This window comes from Dermacentor albipictus, chromosome 4 (assembly GCF_038994185.2).
Source record: "Dermacentor albipictus isolate Rhodes 1998 colony chromosome 4, USDA_Dalb.pri_finalv2, whole genome shotgun sequence".
Taxonomy (NCBI): Eukaryota; Metazoa; Arthropoda; class Arachnida; order Ixodida; family Ixodidae; genus Dermacentor; species Dermacentor albipictus.
Genome location: NC_091824.1, coordinates 54,893,964 through 54,907,073, shown reverse-complemented (window position 1 = coordinate 54,907,073; position 13,110 = coordinate 54,893,964). Strand labels below are relative to the sequence as shown.

Below are 13,110 nucleotides of genomic sequence, written 5' to 3'. Positions count from 1 at the left end.
AAAAAATGGATGACATGACGCCCAAATTCAATCAGAGTCGAAGAGAGAGTAGAGCCAAGGCTTTACTCAAAGCCTTCGGTAGGGACAAGGAAGCGCTGTTCGTAGACGCGGCAGAATACGAGGATCGACGTGCTTTTGCAGTGGCCGTCCTCAATACCTAGAAACAATTGGTCAGTTGTAGCATACGTGTAAAAAACCCCGCGGTAGCGGAAGAGGTGGCGATAGCCCTAGCCATCGTTAACTCCAGTTGTAGATAGGTACTCAGTGACTCGCAGACGGCGGTCAGAAACTATGCACAAGGCAGAATTTCGCCGAAGGCCGAGGCTATACTCAAAGCCAACGCAAACTATGTCACCTCCGAGGAGACGGAGGAACGACACATTATATGGTTCCCGGCTCACACGTCCCCCGACACCCCCGACACCCCCGTACCCAACCTCAACGAGGAGGTCCACCGCGTAGCGCGAGGTCTCACGTTCAGCGCCCACGAAGAAGGATCCTCTCTTGGGGTTGGAAATCCAACGGAGGCATGGACAGAGAGGGACAGAATGACCAGATACTGTGATATTACAAAATTTTATCAAACCTCAAGGCGGGTTTATCCGCCCCCTAACCCCAAACTCGACATGGCCCAAGCGGTATTCTGGAGGCAGCTACAAAGACCTTCCCCAACCCCGTCCATCTCAAAAGGATATATCCGGACATCTACTCAGATGATAACTGCAAATTATGCAGCAGGGCTCACGCATCTCTTAGACACATTCTCTGGGAATGTGAAATTATATACAAAGAAAATGCAGTTTCCCCAGATGAAGCTGCGGCGCGATGCACGGCCGCGTTGCGCAGCTCAAACCTCGAAAATCAACTATGGGCCATCCAGCAAGCCCGTGAGGCGGCGAGGAGACAGGATCTTCGGACCTCCTCGGGGGCGGCCTAGGCCCAGGCCACGAATTTGCCGGATTGTTAATAAAGTTGTTACCACCACCACCAACACAACTATAGATTGTTTGTACTGGTTCTGTTACCTTCGTGGTTGTTATATGTAGGACCAAGACCCAACGAAGAGTAGCTAATAAATGTGATGAATATGGCTGGTTGGTGGCATTCCATGGTGATGTGGCTAAGCGTAAATGTAAGACAGCAGGAGGAAGGTAGAGGCTATGAGGACAAACGTTGTGCTGGTCGAGTCCATCCGTGTGCTGTGCCTTGCATTTTGGTTGTGCCAAAACACGATGACGAGAAGCTATCAACTGACAGTTGTAGAGTATATCAAGCTTAGGTCTCGTAGGTTTCAGCAGGGGTGCAAGTCGAATGCTAGCGTCACTGAGAGAGTGTTTTTTACAGAAATGCCGAAGGAAACTTTCTGCCGATTTCCAATGGTGTTTCCCGTTAGAGCGACACGTCATCTTTCTTGCTGGAACACTAACTTCAAAAAGAGGATTACACCTTTACACTACATAAGTATACTGATCTCACACTCCATCAAAAAGCGCACGACATATGTGCTACCTCCAAATTTTAAAGCGTGTTTAAATAGAGACAAGCAGTTTTCGCTTTGTTAAGCGGCAGATGTAAACGAGAAGGTAGAATCCAGACATCATGCACGAATGTCTCCAAGCAAGAAACGAATGAAAACTAACGTGAATGTTTTATAGTAGGAAATATTTGAAAGTAGGTGATAGAAATTCCTAAATTGAGTTTTCTTTTCTTAACAAACTCTCAGTCCAGAAAAGTCACTCTAAGGACGGGTCGCTTTACGGGTGCTGAATTTATTCTGCCTGGCTGTGGTTTGTGCTGTTATACTTTACAGTCTTTACAGTTTCATACACGAAAGGGCAAAAAGATGCTAGTGCTCATCACAATTATGCGTTATAACGTCCCGTTAAACAACGACAACTTAACTAGAGTTGTACGAAATTCCGAGTCCGAACGCATAGCCCTTGTGTGGTCGAGATAGTAGAGGTCGATGTGTCTGCTTCAAGCAGAGCACAAAGTTAGTACTGTTATATATTGTTATATTTTATTTTGATTATGTGTTTTGAGAACTTGTATACCCTATGGTTGCTTTTACCACCTATTATTTATGATCAAAGCAGATGGTGCCACCTGCCTCAACATGTTTTGAAGGGTAACGTTGACAATGAAGCAGCCAAGAGTACTGTATTTGTTTTCTTAGTACAGGCGCCAAAAAAGAGAGAAATAATATAGAACGGTTGTTTAAGACAAAATAGGGCACGAGCAAATTGGAAGTGGAATTTCTTTTTCTAAAAAAAATTTAATGTGAAATATTAAAATTTTCTCAGCGCTTGGCTAGAGGTAGTTACCGCGATGAAATAAATGAGGCACTACAAACAAGGCGCAAAAGAAAACACGGCAGGAACACGACTTCTTTCGTCTTCATAGTTTTGATCGTCCCAAAATCCTTTTTTCCTCATCACTTGTCAGTTGAATTAGTTGCCCGTGAAAAAGACCCATGCCCACAACGCTAAATGCTACGAACCTCTATCCCACTCGCATCAGAAGACAGGAGGATGAGTCCTTGAGAAGCGTAGCGTTCCCCACGCTTATGATCACTGATTGAGTGAATAAATGTTTGATGGCATGGCTTGTCTTAATACGGAGCTTGGCAAAAAGAAAGTGGGTCGAAAGTAGTGGACGCGTTCAAGGAGCAGGATCTACTTCCATTGTAATAGCTCTGATTTCTTGGCAAAAGCCAGCAGATACTCTCGGGCTTCGCAATGGCCCTCTAGGCCACCCACCAGTCAGATCCATCGCTCGTAGCTCACTGTTTATTCCTGGCAGGGGTGCTTTCTCCGCATCGCTTTGTTTACCGGACATTCCCACAACAGTCGTTTCGCGGAGGTTAGTGCGGGTTGTTTGCACTCGGGGCAGGTGTGGCTGCAGTTGAGGGAACCGCGTACGTCTTCGTCAGCGTAAGCATCTTGCTGAGTACCTCCAAAAAGAGGACGACCCAAAGGAATAAGCAGAAAAAGAAACACGTAGTGTCAAGTTACGCTTTGCTGATTATTCGTTGTTGTGAGCAGAAATTCTAAACGAGACATTGCTGCATGAAATATTTAGAAAAAAATATGCCAATATATTTACAGAAAATTATCAGCTATGCCTCGGTTCCGCACGAACAGAGTGCTAAGATGGCTCGATAATCCGCAGGCTGTGACGCAAATAGTCAAGGAGGTGACAGGCAAGACCGGCGTCACGGTGCTGGGCCTCTACAGCAAGGTCAACGCCACTTGCCAGACAATTCTCGATATAAGCGGGTGAGACCAAGTGTGTCATTTTTGTTCAGTGATACAAAGTAAGCGCAAAGCGTATACTCATCGCGCCGGGACACAAAAGAGCACTTGCTCGTAACGGCGGCATCAATAAAGAAAAGTTTCTTGATTGGGTTTGACGATCCAAAACCATGATATGATAATGAGGGACTCCTTATATATTGTGACCAGTTGGTGGTCTTCAACTCGTACATCAGTCCAAGTACCCACGAGTGTTTTTACATTTCGCCGCAATCTAAAGACGGCTGTCGCAGCCGGAATAGAGCGCAAGACCTGGAATATAAGATTTAAAAAGAAAACTTGGATTCGAACCCAGGTGACCCGGAAGAAGCTATGCAGTGAGAGCCAGAGGTGTTACCTATACTCCGCACCAGCAGGTGTTGTCGGCGACACGAAGGAGCGCCTAAATCGCGCGGATTGCCAAGTGGTTCGTGACGTCACGGGAGAGGGTTCATATCTTGTATAGAAAAGGGCGCGGGCATTGGCTTGTCTAGGTTGCGTGTTACAAAAATTGGGCAGCCCGCAACACTTCCAGGGGCTACTGCGAAAGCACTGAAGGAAACATTGGGGGACTACATGGGGGCTACATTGGGAAACTACATTAGGAAATTAAAATGAATCGTAATAGTTTCGGAATGTAGTCCGCCACTGTGCCGTGGATCATTATCAGATTGCGGTGTTGGCCCGTAAAACCCTAGAATTTATTTTTCATGGTGGTGGGACGAACTTTTATGAGTTTCTAATGAGTCGTCATGATTAGAACAATGTGATAGTCATATTGCACATCTAGGCTGTTGGTGCTTTTTTCGTATGTAGGATGAAATCATCAGCGCAGAGAACACGCGCAATTTATATATTAGTAGTAGAGATTATGAGGAAAGGAAAAGCTCTACTTACGTCGGGAATCGCGTGAAGCGTGGTGCGGCCTTCCGCCGCTTGTCGTGTGTAGTAATACTGATACTGATACCAATAATACTAATACTATTACTAGGAAATTGAAGCCGCACGGAGTATGCGGGGATGAACGCTCAATTGTGTGTGTACCAGTGCAAAGTGTGAACTTTTCCTGCTCCGCTTTCAATCAGCCCCCCCCCCCCTTCCCCAGCGCAGGATAACCTACTGGGCTCGGTCTGGTTAACCTCAGTGCGCTTTTCTTATGACTTCTCTCTATCTATCTATCTATCTATCTATCTATCTATCTATCTATCTATCTATCTATCTATCTATCTATCTATCTATCTATCTATCTATCTATCTATCTATCTATCTATCTATCTATCTATCTATCTATCTATCTATCTATCTATCTATCTATCTATCTATCTATCTATCTATCTATCTATCTATCTATCTATCTATCTATCTATCTATCTATCTATCTATCTATCTATCTATCTATCTATCTATCTATCTATCTATCTATCTATCTATCTATCTATCTATCTATCTATCTATCTATCTATCTATCTATCTATCTATCTATCTATCTGTCTATCTGTCTGTCTGTCTGTCTATCTGTCTATCTGTCTGTCTGTCTGTCTGTCTGTCTGTCTATCTATCTATCTATCTATCTATCTATCTATCTATCTATCTATCTATCTATCTATCTATCTATCTATCTATCTATCTATCTATCTATCTATCTATCTATCTATCTATCTATCTATCTATCTATCTATCTATCTACCCGCCGCGGTTGCTCAGTGGCTATGGTGTTGGGCTGCTGAGCACGAGGTCGCGGGATCGAATCCCGGCCACGGCGGCCGCATTTCGATGGGGGCGAAATGCGAAAACACCCGTGTGCTTAGATTTAGGTGCACGTTAAAGAACCCCAGGTGGTCAAAATTTCCGGAGTCCTCCACTACGGCGTGCCTCATAATCAGAAAGTGGTTTTGGCACGTAAAACCCCAAATATTATTATTATCTATCTATCTATCTATCTATCTATCTATCTATCTATCTATCTATCTATCTATCTATCTATCTATCTATCTATCTATCTATCTATCTATCTATCTATCTATCTATCTATCTATCTATCTATCAAAATCTCAACATTCCTGATTTCTTGCTTTTCTATAACGTACAGAACCGGAAAAAAGTAATTCGCGAACATAAGTGATAAAGCACTCAAAATTTAAGTTTAAGGGTTTAAGTTTAAAACTAAGAGGCGTCAGTGTAGCATATATACCACGTCAGGCATTTCAGGGCTGGAGGAAAGCCAAGTGGTGAACATGAATATGTTGCCCTCTACACAGGGCCTCCTGTCGTTTTCAGAATAAAACCCATTAGCAACTGACGGTTATTGCCAATAAAACTCATTTACTATTGTTACAGAGAATGAAGACCAAAGTTCGGCAGCCGGTCATCCTCGTTTTCTTTGAAAACGTGTGATTTTACCACGTCGTAGTTAAACGTCAGTGGTGGAAAAAGTTTCGTTTTCGCCATGCGTGTCGCGTAATGTGTAGCATTCTCGCGTGCTGCTTTCCGGACAACTTGTGTGATGCTGTTAGAAGAGAGCTCTTGAGCAGCATCCAGAGAACTGTCGTGTTGGACTTCCGTAGATCAAGACACCGGCATCGATGCAGATAAATCAGGCCTGTTGGGGTCTGTGAGTTTCGTTCTTTCAGGAAATTGAATTGCCAAAGGTAATGGTACCTGAAAGTTTCAACGTCTTGTATCCTTGTGCCAATGAAATCGATGCGTGTGCCTACAAATGTGGGCACCGTCTTTGGCCTCCACAGTAATGAATCTTGATCCACACGCTCCAACAACTACCCAAGATATCGAAGGCGACTCATGACCGAAATTAAGAACGCATACCACTTCTCCGGCGTGGGAAATAGCTTTTGCTCTGCTCGCTTCCATGAGGACGTTGCTTGCGAAAACAACCCATCGCCGAACAAGTTCCGGTAGCACATTGTTGATGTTGATTCCTTTTTAATGTGAACATCATACCGCTGATAATGATAATTACGATGATGATGATGGACCTCTGTCATCATCATTCGGCAGACGCACATTGCGTGGAAATTCGGGGCCAGTCGTTCTCGTCGTCTTTGGTGATTGATGTGAAACACAACCAAAATTTTATTTTTGTAATGTTTTATTTTTACTGTGAAGAATTTTTTTTAGAAAGCCCATCAAAGTAACTCGAATGAGGTCACAACAGAATAATTGAACGCCTAGGCGGGTATTATTTGTACGAAGAACCAAAACAATTAACTTAAGAAATAAACTAATTTAGATTTTTAATTAATAGCTGCAATCCTTACGGCACATGCTTATATTAGAAACTTTAAGCAAATCGCCATAACACTGTAGTTACGTGTTTGGATATTTCGAAACGGTCACGTAAGCCTGAGCGTTTGGCTTTAAACTATTCCTTGAATTAACCCGATCACTCATGCAGCAATGCGAAGTGCGGCCCTCAGCGCAACCTTGTTTTGATGTAGCAGGGAGGCGTAATAAAAAAGCTGCCGTCGCATTTTCCTCTACCCGCAATCTTTAATCGATTGGCGCTGCGTGAATCTCCTGAGTGAACGCATAGTCACTTCAACAGCAGGGGCTAGAAGGACCGCTTTATCGAGCCTTACTGCCTGACTTCCTCTTACACCACTATGCTATGTGAAATGCGTAATCAGGTAAATTCAACGTATAATTTGGGGCCAATTATTGCGGCTTACACGGCCGTTCTGAAATGTTGAAAACCAAAACTAGACCTTCGTGGCGATTTCCTTCAACTTTTCAATAAAAACATGCGCCGTAAAGCCTCGAAGGGGTAATTTACTTATAGTAATTTGTTTATTTAATGAATTCATTGCTTGAATATTTCTTGTCAATGATGTCTGCCTGGGCACACAGTCTGCAGTTACGTTATTCGAGTAACGTTGAAAGCTTAATACAAATGTTTTCGAAGGAATAAGAAACAGAGTGTAAAGCAACAGCTACCGGGTATATCATTTTTCATGTAAATCTGCAAACTGTACCGATAGTATGCACATTCAATGAAAAAAGAAAATATTTGGTAGAATGTTGTTCCGCAATTTGGGAGTAACACCATCAGAACATTGGAAGTGAGTTTCCCCACCAAGCCCTCCATGGCTTCGCTTGGAACTTGTACAAGACTGTTGTCGTCATAAGCAGCTATGGGTGTGCATTGCGTTTGCTTTACGTTACCGGTGTGTTGCCGTTGTAGCTGGATATCTGGCATATGTGTCTGCTCCAACTGAAGTTTCAATGGAAAGCGAATAGCATGCCAACCTATTTCATGGCCCTCTGTTTGTACTCCAGCTCAACAAATGGCGCTTGTTCTTGCTGCATGCCATTCAGTGTCGGATGAAGATATTTAGCCAGAAACTTCCTGCTCCCCCGCAGGGGCGTCTGCGTGAGCTGGCGTTTGGTGTGTTGCGACACCACGTACCCGAGCGTACGAGGGTCGGACCCTCCCGCGTGTAGCCGTGCACGGCTTAGGCGTGTCTGGGGAAAAGGGGATCCTGGTGGTTGAGCCGATGCTGGGTGTTTGGGCCTTTAAGGCCCCCCGTTGGAGGCAACACACCTCTTCGGCCTCGGCTTCACATAGACGGCACCTCAAGACTGACCCACCTGGAGGAAATCGGCAGTCGCCTTTTCCTGTCCCTCTATTCAATCTTTTGCTTTCCTTCTCGCTATCTCTTCTTTCCTGTCTTCTTATCACTTCTGCTCACTTCCGAATTTCAAGGCGGCAAGGGTTAACCATGTGGGCGTGGCCTTCCTTGGTCATGGTTATATGGTCATAGCAGTTATGTATGGCTAGTGGTTTTTAAAACACTCCCATGTTGGGCTCCATGGTGGGCGGCCAGCTTAGCTGCCGAAAGTATAAGTAATTTCATGGATAGAACCCCCTCTTCAGGAAAACCTGATCGGGGGCCGAAAAGGCACCGGACCGAGGTAAGAAACTTCAGTAAACCTAGCGATAGCTTTACCAAATTTTTTCATCACGTCTGAAAGTGAACGAAAAATTCAAGACAGGTCCCCTTTCCTCATCGCCAAGGCACTTAACGAGTGTATTGGTGAGACGTACAAAGCAAAGAAAATGAATTCAGGAGACCTCTTGCTCGAAGTTATGACGGCTGAGCATAGCAGGCAGATTAAGAAACTTGAGAAGATCTTTGAGAACAGTGTGTCTGTCTCATCATATCGTACACTGAACTACGCGAAGGGTGCGATTTCAGATACAGAACTTCTAAAGTGCACAGACGAGGAAATCGGAGAAGGCTTGAGAGATCAGGGTGTTCTATGTGCAAGACTAATTAAATTTAGAAAAAATAACATTGAAACTCCGACGAAACACATTCTGCCGACCTTCAACTGCTTAACGCTTCCAAGTGCCGTTAAGGCCGCTTACCTGTACCTTAGAGTAAGACCATATTTGCCCCATCCCCGCCGGTGTTTTCGGTGTCAGAAATATGGCCACGGATCCCAGTCATGTCGCGGAAGAGTAACCTTTGCTAAATGCGGCCAACCAGACCATGGTGATGAAACGTGCACTAGCGAGCTGTGCTGTGCAAACTGCGCGGGTCAGCACGCGGCGTTTTCCAGATCTTGTCCTGAGCGGAAAACGAAAAGCAATTGCTTGCATTGAAGGTAAGGGAGAAGATATACATTGAAGGCAAAAACAGAGACGTGTTTGCCGATAGAGGTACTTACGCACAGGCTGTGCATAGAGGGCGTGCGCCGCCGATGGTGTCAGTTGGAGCACAGGTGGAGCTGCTGGACAAAGTGTCAGCACTCCGGCCCTCCTCACGCAGTGAAAAAACAGACGCTCGTAGCAACCTTCTCCCAAGAGGCCCAGAGGCTTCTGCTGGGGCTGACGTCAGTCAACACGTGGTGGAGGCCACGAAGGTCTCAACATCGGTGCCGAAGGACCGCTTTCTTTCCAAGAAGTCGGCACCTTCATCAAGCACCATCAACGATGAACGCCCGAAGGGCGATGATATGATGGAAGTGTGTCCGCCGGACACGAATCAAACAAAAGAGCCTACATCTGGTAGGCAAACCAAAAAATTGGGTTTTTCCCTTGGAAAACTCAAAGGGGGTAGACTTCCGGTCATTCCCCCGGCCAAGGAGACGTGACCTAAAAAGCATTTTAGCAAGTTTCTTGCTCATTTACATATGTCATCGTTGTGACCGTTTACATAGAATCTCTTCGTGAAGTACTTGATATTCCACATCATCAAATATGGCTACTATTGTGCAGTGGAACTGCCGTGGTTTAAAAACTAATATTGATGACATTTACGAGCTTTTCGAGGATGCTGAGGCTTCTGTTATGTGTTTGCAAGAAACTCATTTGAAAGGTTGCCATAAGCAATCTCTGCGTCGATATGGCATCTTTCGAAAAGATAGGGAACAGTTTTCAGTCGCATCCGGTGGAGTCGCTACAATGGTTGCTCAAGGAATCCCAGTACGTGAAGTGAAGCTTAACACCAACTTAGAAGCTGTTGCAGTAAAGGTTCAGATAGAAAAAAGAATAACAGTACGCTTCCTGTACTTACCACCAGGTAAGAATGTCACAAGAAATGAATTAGAAGATCTCGTGAAAGAACTTACAGAACCTTTCCTTTTATTGGGTGATTTTAATGCTCATAACAACATCTGGGACAGTAGCCACACTGACGCGAGAGGGAAAATGATAGAAGAATTTTTAGACAACTGCAATGTGTACCTTTTTAATGATGGCAAGCCAACATATTTTATAGCAAAATCACAATTTACGTCATGCATTCACCTCTCCTGTGGCACGCCATCACTTGCTAGGTTTTTTACTTGGGACGTGAGGGAGAACCCACGTGGCAGTGACCACTACCCTATAATACTCAAGCCGATCGACGCGCCTCCAACAATGTCAGCACGAAGACAGAGATGGAAGTTGGGTAAAGCAGACTGGTCTCTTTTTTTGGAAAGCTCTGAAATAAGGATTAATGATGTCATCGCACTCAATATTGATGACTTATGTGATGCGATAACGAAACAAATTTTAGATTCAGCTGAAAACTCCATACCACGTTCACAAGGGAAGCTTCCACCTAGACCAAAGCCGTGGTGGAATGATGCATGTGATAAAGCTCGTAGGAAACAAAACTGTGCATGGTCTCGACTAAACAGGTACCCAACTTTCGAAAATTTATTGTTTTTTAAACAAAAGCGCATTGAGGCTAGAAGGGAAAGACGGATAGCGAAAAGAACATCATGGGTGAAATATGTGAGCTCGATAAACAATCACACAACAAGTAAATTAGTCTGGGAGAAAGTGAGAAAAATTGACGGTGTTCATACAGAATACACACTCCCTATATTTGACGAGGAAACGGATCTTACAGCGCAAGCAAATATACTTGGTGAGCACTTTGCTGGAATTTCGAGTGAGGCTCATTACACTCCCGAGTTTGTTAAGTTAAAGACCACTGCAGAAAAGAAAGATCTTCGGATATCACTGAACAGTACTGAGCCATATAACTGTCCTTTTACAAAAACTGAACTCTTCGATGCGATATATTTAGGGAAAAGCCATTCAGCAGGTCCGGATAACATACACTACAAAATGCTGCGACACCTACACATGAGCACGTACGACAGAATCCTTCACCTCTTCAACAGTTTGTGGGCGGAAGGCTATTTTCCAAAAGCATGGAAGCAGGCGATAGTTCTACCACTTCTAAAACCTGGAAAGGAACGCTCTGACCCTAACAGTTATCGCCCCATTGCCTTAACCAGTTGTTTAGGAAAACCATTCGAAAGAATGGTTAGCAAACGGCTTGTACATCTTTTGGAAAGTAACGGTTTACTTGATCAGTACCAGTGTTGCTTTAGAGCCAATCACAGCACAATCGACTAATTAATTCGGTTAGAAACAAAAATCCGTGAATCTTTCGTCCAAAGGCAGCATTGCGTCTCCGTTTTCCTTGACTTATCAAAAGTGTATGATACGACGTGGAGACATGGCATTTTAATGGACTTGCACAGATACGGAATAAAAGGGCACATGCTTCGTATAATCAAAAGCTATCTGGAGGACCGAACTTTTCAGGTGATGTTTGGACCAACATTGTCCAACTGTTTTACACAGAAGAATGGAGTGCCGCAAGGTGGAGTATTGAGCGTTCCACTATTTTCAGTGAAGCTCAATTTGATAACTACAGTTATTCCTTCTTCCTTAATGTATTCTTTATATGTCGATGACATTCAACTTTGTTTCTCCTCTTGTAATATGGCTACTTGCGAACGCCAACTCCAGTAGAGTGTAAACTTTATAGTGTGATGGGTAAACGAAAATGATTTTAAATTTTGCGCAGAAAAAACAATATGCGTACCTTTCAATCAATACCGAAGGCTCACACCGGACCCAACATTACATATTAAAGGACAGCAAATCACAGTAAAAAACGAACACAAATTTCTTGGTATGATCTTTGACAAGAAACTCAACTTCAAAGCGCACATCGCTTATGCAAAACAGAAATATCTGAAATCCATAAATTTAATAAAGCTCCTATCCCACCGATCATGGGGTTCAGATAGAATATGTCTGCTTCGCATATACAATGCAGTTGTCCGGTCACAATTAGACTACGGATGTTTTGTGTACGGCTTAGCTTGAAAGTCAGCATTAGAGGTTCTTGATCCAGTGCATCACGTCGGACTACGTCTGCGTTCTGGCGCGTTTCATACGTCTACCGTACAAAGCTTGTATGCAGAAACCAACCAGCTGTCTTTGGAACACAGAAGACAATTTCTTGGAAACATATACATAATGAGAGTACTGTCCTGTTCAACGCATCCTTGTAGACTACTATTTACAAGGCCGCGCTTTGAAATACATTTTAGCAACAAACCGGCAATCATTCCTTCCTTTTTCATCAGGTACCAAAAGCTGAATGCGGACCTATGTCTCGACGTAAGAAATAAATAATTGCAAGATGAACGTTCTTTTGCTCCTTGGGGGATGAAACATGCGCAATGCGACTTTAGGCTAACAAAAAAAAAAAGAAAATAATTTTCACCAAGAGAGGCGTTACTAAACGAATATTTAGAAATAAAATCAGAATATAAATTTTGCGTGAAATACATTACAGATGGATCAAAAAGCAATGGCAACGTAGGCGCTGCAGGGACATCAAATCAATTTGAAAAACAAATGAGACTTCCAAGTCAGGCTATTATATTACTGCAGAACTTCATGCGATTTCGTTAGCTCTTGAAGACATCATGAAAATAGGAAATAACCAATCTGTTATATTTAGTGACTCCTTGAGCTCTCTTCAAGCTCTTGCATCTAGGTTACCATCTAGAAATAATCTACTGAAGAAAAAAAAAACAATACACAACACGTCACAAGAGAGCGTTATATGTCACTTTCTGCTGGATTCCTAGTTATGTAGGAATTCCCGGGAATGAAAGAGCAGATTTTATGGCAGCCCGTACCAAAGATTTGGAGCTACATGATGTTGGCCTACCTTGGAAAGATTATAAAGCCACTTTAAATATAGCAGTTAAGAAAAACTGGCAGAAAGTGTGGGATCAAGAAAAACTTAACAAGTTTCATTGCATAAAACCTATTTTACGAGAATGGCAGAGTTGTCGCCACAGACAAAGATTTTACGAGGTTATTTTATGCCGCTTAAGAATTGGTCACACAAGGCTGACACATAGTGACTTAATTAATAACAAACCACAACCAACATGCCAACATTGCGGTGAAATTTTAACCGTGCTACATATTTTAATAACATGTCCTGGCTTAGAAAAATGGAGGGAAAGATATTTTAGGATCTTTTAC

The 13,110-nt window shown here is 43.4% G+C and overlaps 1 protein-coding gene across 2 annotated transcripts in view; it reads left to right on the top strand.

Moving 5' to 3' along the window:
• The window catches only part of LOC139059080 (uncharacterized), a 78,541-nt gene that overhangs the window by 50,521 nt on the left and 14,910 nt on the right, over nt 1–13,110 (top strand). For both annotated transcript variants that reach the window (XM_070536974.1, XM_070536973.1), the window contains one exon: nt 3,172–3,278. In XM_070536974.1, coding sequence (XP_070393075.1) covers nt 3,172–3,278 — 107 coding nt within the window. The remainder of the gene's footprint in view (nt 1–3,171; nt 3,279–13,110) is intronic.